Source organism: Musca autumnalis, unplaced genomic scaffold (assembly GCF_047663935.1).
Source record: "Musca autumnalis isolate F117 unplaced genomic scaffold, ASM4766393v1 scaffold_1, whole genome shotgun sequence".
NCBI lineage: Eukaryota > Metazoa > Arthropoda > Insecta > Diptera > Muscidae > Musca > Musca autumnalis.
In genome coordinates, this window is record NW_027411644.1 from 106,336,260 (window position 1) to 106,354,934 (window position 18,675).

Here is an 18,675-nt window from a genome sequence, read left to right on the forward strand (position 1 = left end):
ACATGCCAGTAACTTGCAGACAGTTGTGTATACATATTATAGTCGAAACTTGATTTTTTTTGAACTGACACTTGCATGTGTAAACGTTCGGAAAAAATTGAAGTTACTTTCAAAGCACTTACGCTGCAGTTACACGTGCCAGTAAACTGGTGCCATTTGAGTACATGTATTATACTCGAAAATGCCGAAAAAGTGTTCGACTGGCATGCAGTTTTCTTGTGTGTTTACACATGCCAGTGCAAGTTCAATTTCAAAATTATTTTAAGCCGCATTAACACACAAAAGTGCATTATATTTCAGATTTAAAACACAATTCACAACATATTTTATTACTTTTTATTTTATTTCGTTTTAAAAAGATTGTTTTCAATCATAAACATAATGAATCTGGTATTGCCGCCTTTTCAATATTGTATAATCCCAGAGGGGAAATTATTTGCCAACCTATATTTTCATGAAAAACATCAAAATTATGTCTTAATTTACCATTAATATATTGCAGCTACCGAGATGTATTATTTGTATTTCATAACCTTTTTGAAAATATGCATTAAATCTTTGCATTCTTAAAAGAAACAAAAAAAATGTACATGGATTAAAAAATAGTCTCGGCAACTCTTTTTTTCATTTTCGACATATCACTGGCAGCCAGTTCAAAATTTTACTGGCATGAAAAATCTAGTGCCAGTGGAGTAGATAATACAAAAAAATGTAATTGTGCTAGTAAAATATTCCCAACAAAACAAATTGGAAGTTGTGCATTTGGAGTTATGGTTTCACAACATCTTTCGATGTAGTCCAACAGAGTTATGAGAAATGCACTCCGTTCGATACATTTTATAATCGGTGCTTTAGAAATCCCTACAAAACAAAAACAGTTGGTTGATCCCTACCCGTCGCTGCCGACATAATTTCTTCAAAGGAGAAAACAAGTGTGCATATATTTCGAAGAATTTGTTATAAAATAAAAATACAAACTAAAGTTGCGAACATTTTTTTCTCGACGCCCAACGCAAAACTTTACTCAAACGTTGTATGTGGTTTCAGCTTTAGGATGACGAAGCAAAATCAGTTGCGCTTGGATTAAATGGAGAACGGAGGAAGTACACTCAATTGTGATTGAATTTAATAGAAACTTTTTTAATTTATGTTTATGTAATAAAGTTTATTTTATTCCTTTGAAAGCAACTGCTTATAAAATGTATCGAACGGAATGCATTTTCATAACACTGTTGGACAACATCGAAAGATGTTGTGAAATCATGACTCCAATTGCACAACTTCCATTTTTTTTGCTGGGTATGTATTGAATTTTTCGAGCTGTTGCTGGCATGTGTAAACGCTGGGTTGCATTGATTACTGACAAGGAAATTTTGTCGGCAGTGAGGTTGATAGTTTGTGTGGTAGTGAATAAGTGTTATCCAATAATTACACAAGTAACTTGCAGACAGTTGTGTATACATATTATAGTCGAAACTTCAATTTCTTCGAACTGACACTTGCATGTGTAAACGTTCGGAAAAAATTTAAGTTATTTTCAAAGCACTTACATGTATTACTGATCATGGTATAAGTAAAAAGGTAGATTTAAATGAAAAAAATCTATAGAACCCTTGTTTTTCCTGAATTCCTAAAACTTCAAAATTAAGCAACAAGTGGGTTTGTTTACAACACCAATTTTGAGCATTTTATAAAAATCGCGAAAAATTAATGAAGGACCAATGTTTCTCCGCATAATCAAGTTGTAGATATGATAAAATGTTTGTTTCAATGATAACCTGACGAATTATTTCCATACAAATGTTCCAAAAATAATTTTAAAAATGATCGAATTCAATTGTTTTTAAAATTGTTTGACATATTATTCAAACACCACACACACATACAAAGTTTGTGTATATTGTTTTGAAGTTTTAGGAATACTCGAATGAAAAAATTTAAATTGACATAAAGCTTTGGCTAACATTTCTTATTAAACCATGTTACTGATGAGGAAATTTTAACGGCAGTGAGGTTTTTAGATGGTGTAGCAGTGAATATGTGTGAGGGCATTGGTATTTTTCGAACTGTCACTTGGTCCCGGTCCACACTAGCGTGAATTTCATTAAAAAATTCATGAAATTAGGTGTTCTTAAATCGAATTCCCCACTACAGCAATTTTATGATTTTACTTTACTATGGAGGTCGATCTAGAGACGCATAATTTCATACAATTTTTTCAATGAAATCACTCTAGTGTGGACCGAGACTTGCATGTGTAAACGGGCGGTAAAGGGTAGTACACACCATCCCAGCAAAAAATTTTGGAAGTTGTGCATGTGGAGTTATGATTTCACAAACATCTTTCGATGCAGTCCACACGGAGTTATGAAAAATGCACTCCGTTGGATACAATTTATAAGCAGATGCTTTGAAGATCCCTACAAAAAATAAGACAGTTGGTTGATCCCTACCCGCCGCTGGCGAAATCATTTATTCTACAAATAAGAGGGAGTGTATACATTTCTAAGAATTTGTTATAAAATAAAGAAATAAAAACTTAAGTTGTGAACATTTTTGCGATAGTTCACGAGACGGAAATTTTTAATGGAGTGGAGTGCAGTTGGAGTCCATGTCGAAAGCTGAATTAGTGATGGAAAGGCAACATAAAAAACCTTTAGGATGATGAAGCAAAATCAGATGCGCTTGGATTTGTTGGAGAACGGAGAAAATAAACTCAAATTTGATTAATTTAATGGAAACTTTTTTAATTTGTGTTTATATAATAAAGTTCTTTTTATTATTGTTTTACACAAATAATAAATGAATTTTATTTATTCTAGGATATTTCGCAATGGCTTGCATTTTTATTGCATCTTTAGACTGACTCAAAATGCAATCCGAAGAGTGCCTTTAAATTCAATCCAAAACACTACATCAAATGCTTGGTTTACATTTACGAAATCCACTCGATTTCAACTGTCAATTCCTTTGCGTATACCTCAAATGAAAACTCATCTGAAATCCATTGGATTTCATTTGACGTTTTAGCAATAGAATTGACATTTGAAATCGAGTGGATTTCGTAAATATAAACTTATTAAAAAGCTGTGATTTGGATCGAAAATGGAGTGCATCCTAGCTGTGCGCTGTGGACGCAAAATGGAGTGCATCCTAGCTGCGCGCTCTCTTGTAAAATTCATAAGTGAATTCATAGAAAAAGATGTACTCCAACAGCACGTGTACTGTACACTTGTAGCGATTCAACAGCATCCACGGATGCAAACATTTTGCTGGGTGTGATCTACTTTTTGACCACACACGCCCTGGGTATACGGACGTATATAGGTATAGGCCTATGCCGTCAAACAGATCAACGCTGGACTTTGGTGTCGGCGTCGACCTGTTGTTGTTATTTTTTTCTCAACGCCCAACACAAAACTTTACTCAACCGTTGGATGTGTTTTCAGCTTTATTTTGCCATGCCCACTACAATGTCCCGGTCCACACTAGAGTGATTTCATTGAAAAAATTGCATGGAATTATGCGACTCTAGATCGACTTCCATAGTAGAGTAAAATCATAAAATTGCTGTAGTGTGGAATTCGATTTAAGAACTCCTAATTTCATGAAATTTTTTAATGAAATTCAAGCTAGTGTGGACCGGGACAATGGAACTCGATCAAAGAGCGCATAATTTCATGAAATTTATTTCGTCGTGTAGCACGGATTAGAAAATAGCTATGTACAGTCAGGGACAAAAGTTTACATACACCCCCTAAATCCCGGGTATTAGGGTTAGTAGTGATTTTTATGAAATTCCAAGTATGCAGTTTTATTTCGTCTCACTAATAAACAATATTTAACAGAACAAAAGTATATTCCATAATACAAATAACGGTAAATTTTACAAAAACCTAAAAATGATGGGGACAAAAGTTTACATACACCCCAAGGAAATATGCGTATTGCCGTGCAATTTATGGAATTAACAGCAAAATTTATACATTTTATTGTTTTGGCGAATGCCTCTGGGTGTTTGAGATATATTTTAGAGAAAAGAAAATAATTTTTGGGGGTCAAATGCCGTTATTTAAGGTCAAACTTCTTGTATAGCTTGTTAAAGCTGCACTTTAAAAAAAAACACAAAATTAGTGTCAGATTACAAATTTTGAGACCCTAGAAAGCGTTGGAGTTGTTCTTGTGCAAAATATTACTTCTTGGACGTCGATAAATGCCCGCTTTTCATCAGATTTCTCAGGAAGTTAATAAATTCCGCGGAATTCTTGGTGCAAATTACATATAGAAGGCCTTGAATTGTCTTGTAATATGGTCTGATACAATCCTCTGGCATCAATTAACTCAGAAATGTACAATTATACGAAACTTTTCGCCCCTATAGTGACGGTAATGATCATAATACGAAAACGACGTTGTTCACAGTACAAATTTCATGCTTTTTTGGTAGTGCTTACATTTTGATTCTTTGGAAGCTTCGGGAACAGGTTTGTAACAGAATATTTCACATTTCTGATTCAATTGATACCAGAGGATTGTATCAGACCATATTACAAGGCAATTCAAGGCCTTCTATATGTAATTTGCACAAAGAATTCCGCGGAATCTATTAACTTGCTGAGAAATCTGATGAAAAGCGGGCATTTATCGACGTCCAAGAAGCAATATTTTGCACAAGAACAACAGTAAAAACGGCCAAAACGACACAAAACTTTACTCAAACGTTGTATGTGCTTTCAGCTTTACTAAGGTATATACATTAGCAATTTGTTACTACAAAGTCAAAAAGTTTTACAAAAATAAATAATTTCGTACAGTTTTCTAGCACAACTTCATTCCGAAATTATTACCCAAAGTATTATTCCACCATTTCAACAAATATTTACATTTTTTCGTTAATAATTTTGTTTTCTAGTTTTTGCTTTAAAATAAACAAATTTTTTACCATCTACTTTCTTAACCCTGCGTTTACACATGACAGGACAGTTGAGTACATGTATTGATTGTCAAAAACCTAAAACATGCCCATGGCAGAACTACCAGGTAGTGGTATCACACCAGCTGATCGAATATGAAAAGTCAAATCCCTTTATAAAAAAATATTTTTGTTGTAATTTCCCCAACAACATAAAGAAAGTTTTGACATAACATATTCAAAATTTTACGATGCCACTACCTGGTAGTTCTGCCATGAACATGCCTGTGTGACGTAGGCGTCTAGACAACTGCAAAACCAGTTGTAAAATTATGAATGAAAATTGTTTTGCTGCATACCAGTCCAGGGGCTCAATTCTGTTTCTATGAAAATGTGAAATGAAAACTTTTATAATGGAGAAAGCTGTCAAATGAAAAAAAATATAAAGAAAATATTTTTCATTTCAAATTTTCATAGAACAAGAATCCTGCCCCTGTTGTCTTTTTTGTTATTTGAAATAGATTTGTTTTCATTTATTCAAAAATGTCCATGTTTACTGTCTACGAAAATTACCAGACAGTGCCGAGGCAACTAGCCAAATGTTTGTATGTATTAGTAAATCAGAGTTGTATTTGCAGACAGTCTGTCTTGTGTAAACGCCAAGTAATGCTCTTTGGACAACACATAGGTGTTCATAGTTCGATTTTTTCATTCATGAGCAAATTTTCGATCGAATCTAATGTCGTAATTAGGCCCCAGGGCGACGCCGACACCAAAGTCCAGCGTTGATATGTTTGCCGGCATATATTTCAAATGAATTTGAATTTTTCGGCAACATGCCGAACAGTGTAAAAACGGCCAAAACGACACAAAACTTTACCCAAACGTTGGATGTGTTTTCAGCTTAGAGGTAGTTTACACTATCTATCAATGTCATATGACACGAAATAAAAACATTCCATATTGTCCCAATTTACATTAGGCGAGCTTACTTGAGGCAATTGTCAGTTTGTGGGTAGGAGAGGGTGTTGAGAGGCAAAGGGTTACCATATTCCTCACTTCTCTCTCCATCAAACTGACAATTGCCGCAAGTAAACTCGCCTAATGTAAATTGGGACATTTACCCACGGAGGCAATGTGGAGACATAGTTTGTTTACATTTTTGCTGGTGTGGACGTACAGAGTAAATGGCGTAAGGAAAATTTCCAATATTACACATATTAGCGAATATAAAACGATGGAAAATTTCATGTCATATGATATTTACATATAGTGTAAACTACCCCTTAAAAATTTCCGCAAGTAAACGCACCTAATGTAAATCGGGACTATAAATACAACCCTGATTACAAAGAAATTATGTCAAAACAGAGAACAGAAAATGACGTCGTCTCGTAGACGAAGTCCAGTGTGTGAAAGAGCTCATAATCTTTCCCTTCCTTCTTTCCAATCATTTTCTATGTCATTCTCTCTCATCTTCATGTTTGACGAAAAGTAAATAAACGAAGAATTTCCCAGATAAAATCTTTTTTCCTGCCAAATAATTGTCAAATGCGGTATACTCTTATAATTGGGAAGCTGTTATTGCCTGAATAACAAAACAAAACATTATTAATATCAAGTTTGAGGTCGTTTGATAACGAACGATTGGAAAATGGAGGTAGGGTAACTAGTCAGATATACATAATACTACGTGTTACTAACTTTCAAACATTTTCCATAGCAAAAACAGACGACATTGGAGTCTTTGAGTAAAGATGAAATTATAAACAAATACAAGGGTCTATTGGGCATTGCAAAGAAAGCAAAACAGGCTAAAGATGGTAAGTAAAGTAATTGAAGGTCGGCAGGTGAAGGCAGGTGATTTAAAATACAAATTGGTGGGTATAAATGGTGGTTGAATAGGGAGAGAGTGAGTGTGTTGTGTATGAAGATGTCATTACTCCCTTATCAATAATGGTGTTTTGTTTTTCATGGTACTAGGCTTATTATTATGTTAGAGAGTAAATTCATGTTGGTCTAATGAACTAGGAATGAGGAAGTTTGCGGATTATAGGAAAGATCCGCTCTAGCGCCGGCTATATCAAGTCTAGCAGATGTATGGGAACATTACAGTTATTTTGGCTAGAATGCGTGAAATGAAAAATTTGACAGTGAATTCTAACTCAAACTGAAGACCAACTTAACTTATGCCACTAATTATATTTTGTAACAACTATTTTCTTTATATTTCAGAAATGTTTGAAGAGAACCGCAAGCTAAAAGAACAGCTGCAGCAATGCGAAACCCAAAAGGAAGCTGATAAAAATGCCCTTATGACAATGAAGGAAATGTTGGAAGCCTACACAGAACATAAACTACAACTAACAACACAGCTAAGTGAATTGGAAAAGCGGCGAAAACTAGAAACGGAGCAACTCGAAAAGCTAACAATAGAAAATGAAAGTCTAAAACGTCAGCTAAGCCGCTTAAATGACGACAACGATTCATTACTAAGAGATATTGAAAATATGGAATGCCAATTGCAACAGGTCAGTGGTCTGGGAAAGGAACAAAAACAACATTTAGTATTGTTGGAGCAAGAAATAAACCAGCTTCGTGAAGCTGAAAAACAAAATAAACTGCTAATTGAGGAAAACAATGAACTATCCAAGTCCTTGGATGAGCTGAAAGAAAAATATAGCTTTATAAAGGAAATCAATACAGAGCAGAGACATAAATTTAATGCTCTAAAAGATAGATTTATAGAGGTACATAAAAAGGTGAAGAAACTCAAGGAGTGTAAACGTATATTACTGGAAACCCAACATGAATATGCAGATTCTGTATCGCAATGGCAAATGGAAATAATTAAAGCATCCAAACTACTGTGTCAAGAATTGGATAGTTTGAAACTTGAAAATTCAAAACTTTTAGAAAAGTTGGAAAACCATAAGCCAATTGAGATAATAATTGAGAAAATTGGCATGCTAATGGAGTTATCGGAGAAGGTGAAATATGAATACAACACAATCGCCAGGGAAAATGCGGAATTAAAGGAGAAACTATACCAAACTAATTTGGTGGATCCTTCTTTGACTACTGGAAATGTAGAGATATGTCAAGAAAAAATAAGCCATCTTTTGGAACTGAGTAAAATAGCTATGTCAGATTACCATAACTTGAAAAATGCTTATGATAATTCTCAGAAGCATAATGCCAGTGAAAGTCTTATACAAAATATTGTTCCTAAATTGGATATACTAAATAGTTTAGTTGATAAGGTGAAAAAAGAATATCTGCAAAAATCCGAAGAGCTCTCACGTTTTAAAGATGGAAAAGAAATTATCGATGAGAAACCTGATAAAAAAGAAAGCTCTATGGATTATGAAGAAAAAATTAAATTAATTGAAAAACTTGAAGAAAACATTAAGAGATTGACACTGGAAAAAACAACACTACAAAAAGATATTGAAGCAAACAAATCATTATCCCAACAAGAAAAGGAAAATGCATTGCAATTAAAAGAGGAACTTGAGAAAAGTAAGAAATCTGCCAACGATTATCATCAAATGTACAAACAAAAAGAAAGGGAACACTATGAATTGCTTGATGAAATGCGAGAACTAAACGAAGCCCTTAAGGCCAGAGGAGATTTAATATCCAGACAACAAGAGGAACAACATGTGTTGAAAACGGAACTGAAAACCAATGCCGACAAATTACAAGCCATACAACAAGAACTTAACGCTAAAGAGAAGCATTTGAAGGAAGAACAAGAATCTTTGGAAAAATTAACAAAGACCCTTGAAGAATCCAGCCAAAAATTAGAAAAACTAGAAACCACAAATGGCCTAAATGAAGAAAAACTGCGCATTCTAAACACTGAATTAGCAATGCTAAAAAGTTCTCAAAACAATGCCGATATTTTGGATAATCAAAGTGATATTTTATCCACCTCCACAATTTCACGGGCCGAAGAATTGCAACGACTCAAAGATGTTGAAGACTCTTTTGAGGAGAAATACAACAAGCTTAGAGCGATTGCAGCGAAACTAAAGAAAAAGCTGCAAGATGAAATTAGTGTTAAACAGGATTTAGAAAATGAACTCAAACAAATGCAATCAAATGAAACTGAAGCAAAGAATCAAATTAGAGATTTGCAAAAGAGAATAGACGATTTGGATATGCAATTACTGGAAAAACAAAAACTCGCTGATTCCCTGAAAAATGAAAATCAAAAACTTAAATCATCACGAAAACAAGCAAATGTCCTCAATTTAGAAATAGAAGCTGCCGAAAAATCTCTTACTGAAGTTAATAATAAACTTGCCAAACGTACCACTGAACTAGACAATGCCCAAGAGGAAATAAAAACTAAAGATCTAACCATCAATCAATTGCGCAAGGAAATTGAATTGCTCGAATCCTCCAAGGCTGCCGAGACTAAACACTCGCAAGAATTAAAAGAGCAAATTGATCATTTACAAAAAACCCTAAAAGATGCCGTTCATGGCAAACAACAAGCCATGGAAACGTCTAAAATTCTTGAACAAGATATTGAAAATCTTAAAATGGAATTGGAAGCAGCTAAATTTGAATTATCAAGTGCCACATGTAATTTAGAACAATCCCTCTCGGCGCTTAAAAACGAAAAGGAACTTCTAGTGGAACAGCTCTCCACCATTCAAACAAAATTCTATGAATGTGAACAGAAACTCAAACATGCCGAGAGAGCAACAGAAGATTTACGTGTTGAGTATTTAGACTATAAAGTGAAGGCCCAAGCTGTTCTAAGAAAAAATCAAAACCGTGATTCCACCAAAGAACGTGAATTGGAAGAAGAAATTGTTACGCTTAGAGCAACAGAAAATCAACTGAAAACCACCATTGATACACTAACAACAAAATTGAAAACTTTGGAAAATGAAAAAGATCACCTGTACGAAGAACAACAACAATCCAAACAACGTTGCAGTGAGTTAATGCAATTGGTTGAAGAAATGCGCAAACAAAACGATTTGCTAAATCGGGAACTACAACAACATATAAAACAACAAAATGAAATTCTTAAACAACATCGCCAACAAATTGAAACAATGGATGAATGTCATAAAGATCAAGTTAAGGCTCTCAATGCCAATCATCAAAGGCAAATGGAGCAATTACGTAAAGATTTGGCAGCCAGTAATTTACGTTTACCAACCACAATAGGTGGTGGTGGCGGCGTTTCTTCCACCATCTCAACAACACGTTCCTTCAATGATCATCAGCACATTGCTGCTGCAGGTGATCAATCAAATTATTTACTAATGGAACGTGAAGATGCCGAAGGTTCTGAAGAAGCTGCCGAGACATTGGCCTCATTGGCTGCCTCTAGAAAAATATCAAATGCTTCATCGAAACGTTCCCACGACTTTATGCCATTGGATGAACTCCTAAATACACCCATTAATGCCATTAACAGTGAAACACTCATCAACAGTAATCCCCTAAACATTCCCGACAATTTGAATAACAACACCGATCTATTACAATTGGAATTAAATTCCACCAAAGAACGTTTACAAAAGCAAGAAAGTCGTGTACGTCATTTAACGGCATTGCTGGCAGAAAATGAACAGGATTTGGCAAAGTTAACGCAGATGAATGATATGCTTAAGGAGGAATTGCGTAGGCAGGAACGTTCAGCTGAACGGGAACAGCATTTACATAATTCAGAATATGTTAAAAATGTCATTTTGAAGGTGAGTAGTCTCTTGAGTGGTATTGCTTTCAAAGGAAATTTTTTGTATGTTTGAAATTGGAGGAATTGTTAGGAAAACCATTCTATGTGACAAATCCAAGTTAGGGGAGAATACCAAGTTTAAAAACGGGTACACGGAAGGCACTTATACGATCTGACAGAACACGAAAAATGCAATCAGAACAGAAAGCTGTACTTGCTAGTCCCGTAGACAATGAACGCAAACAAACGAATCTATTCCCGTACCAATCACACACAGTCACAAACTTTTCATTTTTTTAATAGTTTCGTCCGACTTCGTGCGGTTTCTTTCAAGTTCAAGATTGAAATCTGACGACCGGGAAATAAAGTGGGTCCGCATGTGGGGTTTGAGATTTTCGACTGTCAAAAGGTTGTATGTAATTAATTAATTTGCCATGTTTATTAGTGGTAAACATATACATAATATTACCAGAAACAAAGGCTGATTTCATAATTGCAATACACTATTTTCTCATGCGTATTATTGGTTCAATTTTGTGCATTGTTTTATCTATTTTTTAATTTTTCTTTTAGTTTTTGACTCTCAATAATTCTGATGAGAAGACACGATTAGTACCTGTTTTGAATACACTGTTAAAATTAAGTCGAACCGAAACCGAAATGTTAAATTGTGTTGCCAAAGGTCAAAAAGGTAAAACATACAAATTATTTTTTCATTCCCTCTTGTAAATATTAAAATGTTTTACTTTTTTTCATACGTACGTATGCAGTTGCTGAGACGAATACACAGCAGCGCAGTGGTGGATGGGGTAACTTTTTACCTTGGAGCGGTGGTGGTGGCGGTGGCAGCAATAATAATTAATTTTTAAATATAAAACTTGACTCCTGTAAAATAGTCTATATTGTTATGTATTTTGTATAGTATTATGTTCACATAATAATACCATTATTTTTTTTTTTGGTATAACTAAAACATAAAAACAAAATTTATTAATTGTCACACGGTAATTTTTTGTGTTTTGTATTTATATTTATGTATGTATGTATTTCTATTTACGTAATGTTTTGTGTTTATTTTTTTAAATAGTAATAATCTTACATTACAAATGTTTAATATAAAATTAAAACGAAGAAAAGGCAAATATAGAAATATAAATTATAATTTTTACAAAGTCCAGCATACATGTGTTAAACTAATATATTATGTTATATATATATGTATAAGCTAAGTTTGTTATCCATACCCCTTTTAGTGAGTGGTATTGGGTTCTGTATAAAATATGAAAATACTTAAATCGATAATGAAATCATTTACAAAATAAAATCTACATAATTAAATCACATGTTTGTTTTGTTTATTTCTAGAATATGCCATCAATATTAAACAAGAATGGGATGGGAGGAAATTTCGAAAGATTTGCTTTTGGGTTTAAAATATAAATTTAATACATTTTAATTTTGTTTGTTGAAGTTTTTTTTTTGGAAAATTTACAAAGGGGGTTATGAATGAAATTTCCCGTGAGTTTTGTCTTTCCGCCGTTGCGACTTAAGGGAGAAAGTGAAAAAATTGACGGGGAATTGCCGTTCATGATAACCCCCAAAATGTCTCGGGCTAATATTTAGTAAAATATTTGAAAATTTCGGGTTCTGTAGTGGAATTTTCTAACTCATTTTTTGAGTTACCAACAAATGTCGGTAAAATTAATTAAAATGCTTATAATATCGGTAATTAACGATATTTTTCGGTATGTTAGCGACGAATAAAGAAAGGTCATAAGCCAGCATTTTTTGAAAGTTTTAATGGAATTCGAGTCTTTTTTGACCCGACTGCGCTATTAAAAAGCTGGGAGAAAAACGTAACGTTGGGCGACTCTTCTAAACAAATCACATATGAGTCTTCCTTTGTCATTTTTGACCTTTTTCTGATGGTATATAAAGTCTTTTTCGAATCATATTTTAATCATTTATTGGAGAGTTGTTGATTAATTTGCTACTCTTTTTTGAGTCATGATTATAAGTCCCTTAACGAGTCATGTATCAGTTTTTTATAAGACGAAGAAGAAAATATCAAGAACAAATTTTCTTTTTTTATTCTTCTTTTTGTTTCTTTCATTAATTTTGTTTTCTTTCTGCTTTGCTGTGATTTTCAATTAATCCTTTATGTTGCGGTGGTTAGTATACTGTTTCTTCATTTTACTTGGCAAAACCTGGACATGTATTGTGTTTGTCAATGCTTTTAATATTATGCGTGTCATTTATATCAAAGTTTTGTAGAAAGTGTATATGAGAACTATATACAACCAAACAAATCAATCACTATTTAATCACCTATCGGTTCAAAATCTGAACAGAAGACATAATTCTAATCACTTTTCAAACAACTGCTTGATCCTTTTTCGATTAAGCATTTTTCAATCTTCAGATGATCAAAATGTGACAATAAATAACGAAAAAAGAGTCACCTTTTACAGGCCTCAATGATTTATTTTCGATTGCTATACATTTTGTTATTTTATTTTAAATTGAAATCTTTTTAATCATTATAGGGAGTCACTTTCGAGTCCCTTTCTGATTGTACAAGGGATTTATCAGTTTTTGATCACCGAAAGGACTCCGCAATGTGATTTTTCAAAAAGCAATCATCCAAATGCTTGCTGGGAAAGTTCTACCAATAGCAATAGTATTGTCAACTTTTACTTGAAGTTTTCATTCATAATTTTTAGTTTTAATTTTACCGATTTTTGTCGGTAACTCAAAAAATAAGAGAATCACACTACTGAACATATTACTGAAAAAAAAACTTCTTTTTTGATATTCTTGCCTATAAAAGCCAAAAAAATGGTAGCCAAGACAAAAGTTAAGAATTTTCTAGTACTTTTGCGATGTATTGCATACATTGGACGCCCCTTCAGCAGTTTTGGTCGCATCAAAGTGTATGTAAATACCCCCTTTAGCCTAAAGGCTGAGGTTATAAAAATTGTTTTCTGCAATAGTAAGATAAGATACATTTTACCGAACTATGATATAAATAGGTCAAAAATCGGTCTAATGGAAAACAGTTTTAAAGCATCCATGTGTTTGGAACAAATCGTGGTCTGTTCCAGAAGCTGCAACCTGCTAAGGACAAATTTAAAGACTGCTCTTTGATCGTTATTAGACTAATACCAAGTGTAGTCTACGGCCCGCTTACAAAAACAAAATTATTTTAGTTACTCGCCAAAATATTTTTTTTTTCAGCAATTAAGCACAACTTTTGAAATTTCCTTTATCACATTCTCTTAACTGGTTTTACTTGTTGCAATATTTTCGCTTTAGAAAGATTTTTATAACCTCAGGTAGGTATACCATGATATAAATTTCAACGATGTTCTTATACGACTTGATTATGGGATATATAATTAAATATTGGTGAGATGCTTATTTGAACTAGAAGCAGATAACTATTAAATATACAAGTACAATACCTACTTACATACTGTAGTTATATTGTTGAGATTATGAGAATAATAAATTGAAACAAGATCAAAATTACAGGGCTTGCACTGCAGAATAGATTTACATACAAGTTCAGCAATTGTAATCGAAAATTTGACTTTGTTATAAAAAAATGACATAACATACAATTTAACCGAAGCTTGTACATATAATTGTTGTTGACGGTAATAGTGTATCGGCAAAGATTTAATGTCTTATATAATTTATTTAATTATTCCTAATTTTACTTACATTTAAATCAGTTTTTAATTCTCATTTTGCTATACCGAGGAAAAGCTACTAGTTTATTGCCAAACTCCGGCATAGTTTCCAACTAAAGTCGCTGGTAAAGGACCACCGGCGGCAAAGAGACGCATTCCAGTACTGTCATAACAATGGGTATATATTGCGGGTACATACTTAACATTATAGCCATCCATTTCATCTTCGGGATACTTCAATTTAAAGAAAAAATTTTGAATAAGATTTAGTTCTTTTTTTTAATTTTAATTTAATCTATTTATGCTCATGTAAAAACCTAGGCCATAGGGTCATGATAGGTTCAATACTGTTTGTTAGCAGTTAAAGCAAATGTTAACATAACTATACTTACCACAATACCTTTGCTGCATTTTAATGTTACAGTGCGTGATGCATTTACACTACTCTCCAAATATTTTCCAGCACGTATGTCATAGAATAAAAGCATTCCCAAGCCAGTACCAACCGTTAGTAAATTGCCTTCGAATGATGTTGCACGTATTCCACAACCACTATAACGTGAAGTTATTTTTTTGATAGTCTACAATAAAACACAAAACATGACGTAGGTTGGATCTTGTTTCCAATTCAAAAATAGACTTACTTGCAATGTTCTGGTATCCAATAATATGGTATAAGAACGACATCCAATAGCATACAGTCCATCACTGTGGTATGCTATGCTAACATTGTCTTGACAATTTGGCAGTTTACGTGAAAGTTTCTGTTTAAATGTCTCAGCATTAAAGACGTGTATATAACCGTTTAGGGATAAGGCGGCAATTTCCCGAAATTCTTTATTAAAACATAAAGAACGTATCTAAAAAACAAGGAATATAATCAACAATACCAACACCTCCCAATAGCATAAACCGATTTATTTTTTACTTACTCTCTGAGCAGTGCGACAGTCTCGAACACACAAAGGATTAATTGTGGCTACAGTTGGGCAAAATTCCTTACCACCATCGGGAAATTCCATATGTTCCTCATTGACACGCCACAAAGCCATCCGTGAATCCTTTGATCCGGACACAATGAATTGATCGTCCAGCCAACACATTCCCATAATTAGATCCCTATGACCATTTTCACCCACACAAATAGGATCTAACGTTGGCAGACGATATATAGCAATATCAGCCGAATTTCTAGCTCCAGTGGCTAAGTATGTACGGCTTGGATTAATTTCAATTGCATGTAGGCCGCCTTGTACTTCAGGATGATTAGGGCGATTTGTCGATAACGTAGGAATTGCATCAACGCGTCTCATATTCACATCATAAACAAGGAGCTGTTAACAACAAGATTCTCATTTTATAGCCAACACCACGACATGCTCTCACCTATTTACCTTATTGCATTTAGTTCCAAATATAACCTGCCGATTGCTTAGCCATTTCGAACAGAAAACTTTATTAATATAGCCCAAGCTAATTTGTGTTTCCCGCAACATATCATGTGTCAATACATAGCGGCTTGTTTGTTCAAAGTTAAAGCTTCGTCTCTGTAAGATGGAAGATAGTTGATTAATCTTGTAAGTTAATGGTTCATTTATAACTTTAATGCTATACTTACTTCATTCAAACCATTCTCCCTACTGCGAATAAAATCGTATACATTATAGGATGTATGTAGAACTTCTTCCTGTTGTTCCGGCGTTTCTTCATCACTACCGGAGTCTTCATATGTCACAAAATCATCGGGTTTATCAGGTTTACGTCTACGTTCTGCCCTCAATGCCCTAGATTTTGCTCGTCTTTCTTCCAGACGGGAATTAATATGGCATGAAGGATACGTCCCTACGACACTATTTCGTATGGTCTGAACCATGCCATTGAACATTTTGTGTTGGATAATTTTCTAATAACTCAATGGGCCACTAAAATGTTATTGAAAACAAGAGGAAAAAATATAATTTTTAACAAAGATTTTTATTTTTATAGGGATACGCTAGTCGACTTTTGATACGTCGAAGGTTACACGAGAGTGATTTCATAGAGACTTTAGGAATTTCAAGATCGAGTTTCCAACTACAGCAATTTCATAATCTCTCATCTAAAGCCACACCTTGAAACTTTCATACTAAACTTTCACAAGTTTTGTGAGAGAGCGATGAGGAAAGAGCCCCTCTATACTCTTTCTTCGATGCTCTCACCCAAAAAGTCACGGTCCCCACTAGCGTGAATTTCATTAAAAAATTTCATGAAATTAGGCGTTCTTAAATCGAATTCTCCACTACAGCAATTTTATGATTTTAATCTACTATGTCCCGGTCCACACTAGAGTTGTACAATCTAGTTCATTTGAAAGATCTAGTTCAATAGCTCAGCTCTTTTAACTGAACTAGTTCAGTAATCTAGTTCATAGTTCACTATCCAGTTCAATCATTCGGATCAGAATCGTTCACGAGCTCATAATCGTTCTCTTGAAGAAAACACATACATAGTCCCAATTTACATTAGGCGAGTTTACTTGCGGCAATTGTCAGTTTGATGGAGAGAGAGGTGAGGCATATGGTAACCCTTTGCCTCTCAACACCCTCTCTCACCAACAAACTGACAATTGCCGCAAGTAAACTCGCCTAATGTAAATTGGGACATACATCAAATATGAACAAACATTAGAATAGTATAATTAAACTACAAAAATATTACATTTAGATATTTTTATTCCATTCATAAAGAAAGATTAAGTTTAGAAAAAAAAAACATCCGTCGAAAAAAATGTAATTACAATTTCATTTAAGTTGCTGGCAAAAAATCTTACGATGTGTGTTTGTAGAAATTATCACTGTATGTATGTTTCTTTTTATGTTTTCCTTTTTTCTATCCAAAACAAGGCACATTGAATAGGTAATGGATTCGATATATTGAGATACGATGTGTTTAAAATGCTCTTAAAATTTATTTTTATTACAATGGGGGATAACACTTTACATTGATCCAAAACATAAACAAAACTTATTATATTACGAAGGCGTCACTTAACACAGAGGACGGCGTCACTTTATGTGAATGACATGCTGAACTAGATTGTGAATCGTTCGTTCGTTGACCGTTCTTTGTGGATCTTTCGGTCGGCGCGCTCAGTGAGCTATTGAACTATAATGAACTATATTGACTGATCTAGTTCATACGCTCTTTTCAATGAATCGTTCAATTGAACTAGTTCGTTCATGAACTATACAACTCTAGTCCACACTAGCGTGAATTTCATGAAATTAGGCGTTCTTAAATCGAATTCCCCACTACAGCAATTTTATGATTTTAATCTACTATGTCGATGGTCAGACTAGCAAGGTTTCTTGAAACCAATTTCGGTAAAGTTTCTTTTCAAGTTTGGTTAGTGTCCACACTCGTTAACATGAAATTTAAGATTTTTGCGTGTCCTCTTTATTTTACCATTCGCGTTTGTTGTGTTTCTCATACCAATAAAAGCAAACAAAGACATAAATAAACCAAAAAAACAACAAAAAAAAATTAACATTAATAATTAAATTAATATTAATAGTTAAATTTTCACTATTTCATTAATTAAATGTTTTTATTAAATCTTTTTATGTTTGTTTTGTTGTTAACGTTTGCTTGAGAAAATAAAAATGAAAGAAAATGGAAGAAATAATCTTGCAACGAAAAACAAGAAGAGGCAACATAACAAACACAGAAAACCATGTACATGGGTTTCACTACTTCATACCCCTCGCCTATAAACTTGACGTCGCCATGTTGAAATCGTGCTAGTCTGACCATCGACTATGGAAGTCGATCTAGAGACGCATAATTTCATGCAATTTTTACAATGAAATCACTCTAGTGTGGACCGGGAGTATGGAAGTCGATCTAGAGACGCATAATTTCATGCAAATTTTTCAATGAAATCACTCTTGTGTGGACCGGGGCAAACTCAATTTTCTATACCATAAATTTTGCGCTTGTGACTACTGACAAAATATAAGCTTTGTTCCAGAAAGTATTTCTACGACTTCTACATACAGATAACGTGGCGTTCACACAATGTTTTATACATTGTGTGACCACTATGAAAGTTTGTGACAGTTTGCTCCTTTTCTAAGTCGAAGGTCACACTAGAGTGGTTTCATTGAAACTTTTAGGTATTTATAGATCGAGTTCCCCACTACAGCAACTTTATGATATCACTCTACTGTGAAACTCGACCTAGGAACCCTTGTTTTCATGAAATTGTTTCAATGAAACTTTCTAGTGTGACCTTCGACTAACTAGAAACCAAGGTAATACCCCGTTTATATATAACCGGATTTAACAAACCGACTGGGTTTTAAATGTCAATTCCATTGCTT

The 18,675-nt window shown here is 33.8% G+C and overlaps 2 protein-coding genes across 3 annotated transcripts in view; one reads left to right on the forward strand and one right to left on the reverse strand.

Annotated features, from left to right (window-relative positions):
• DCAF12 (DDB1 and CUL4 associated factor 12-like protein) overlaps window positions 1-16,359 on the reverse strand; it is a 398,057-nt gene extending 381,698 nt beyond the window's left edge. Inside the window, exons 1-6 of one of the 2 annotated variants that reach the window (XM_073987294.1) lie at window positions 15,933-16,345; window positions 15,709-15,861; window positions 15,247-15,648; window positions 14,959-15,174; window positions 14,707-14,895; window positions 14,396-14,548 (exon numbers count right to left, since the gene is read on the reverse strand). In XM_073987294.1, coding sequence (XP_073843395.1) covers window positions 14,399-14,548; window positions 14,707-14,895; window positions 14,959-15,174; window positions 15,247-15,648; window positions 15,709-15,861; window positions 15,933-16,199 — 1,377 coding nt within the window. In that variant the 5' untranslated portion in view covers window positions 16,200-16,345 and the 3' untranslated portion in view covers window positions 14,396-14,398. Of the gene's footprint in view, window positions 1-11,605; window positions 14,549-14,706; window positions 14,896-14,958; window positions 15,175-15,246; window positions 15,649-15,708; window positions 15,862-15,932 lie in introns of those variants that run through there. The other variant, XM_073987286.1, reaches the window with a different exon arrangement.
• On the forward strand, window positions 6,257-11,960 carry GCC185 (GRIP and coiled-coil domain containing 185 kDa). Its single transcript, XM_073987231.1, has 5 exons — window positions 6,257-6,572; window positions 6,636-6,735; window positions 7,148-10,638; window positions 11,193-11,310; window positions 11,390-11,960. The coding sequence occupies exons 1-5, from the start codon at window positions 6,567-6,569 to the stop codon at window positions 11,479-11,481; spliced, it is 3,807 nt and encodes a 1,268-aa protein (XP_073843332.1). The 5' UTR covers window positions 6,257-6,566; the 3' UTR covers window positions 11,482-11,960.
• Window positions 16,360-18,675: the final 2,316 nt, after the last annotated feature.

Coding starts and splice junctions, on each gene's coding strand:
- GCC185 (XM_073987231.1), top strand. Junction 6,736..7,147: donor AGCAAAACAGGCTAAAGATG/GTAAGTAAAGTA, acceptor TTTATATTTCAG/AAATGTTTGAAGAGAACCGC. Junction 10,639..11,192: donor TTAAAAATGTCATTTTGAAG/GTGAGTAGTCTC, acceptor TTTTTCTTTTAG/TTTTTGACTCTCAATAATTC.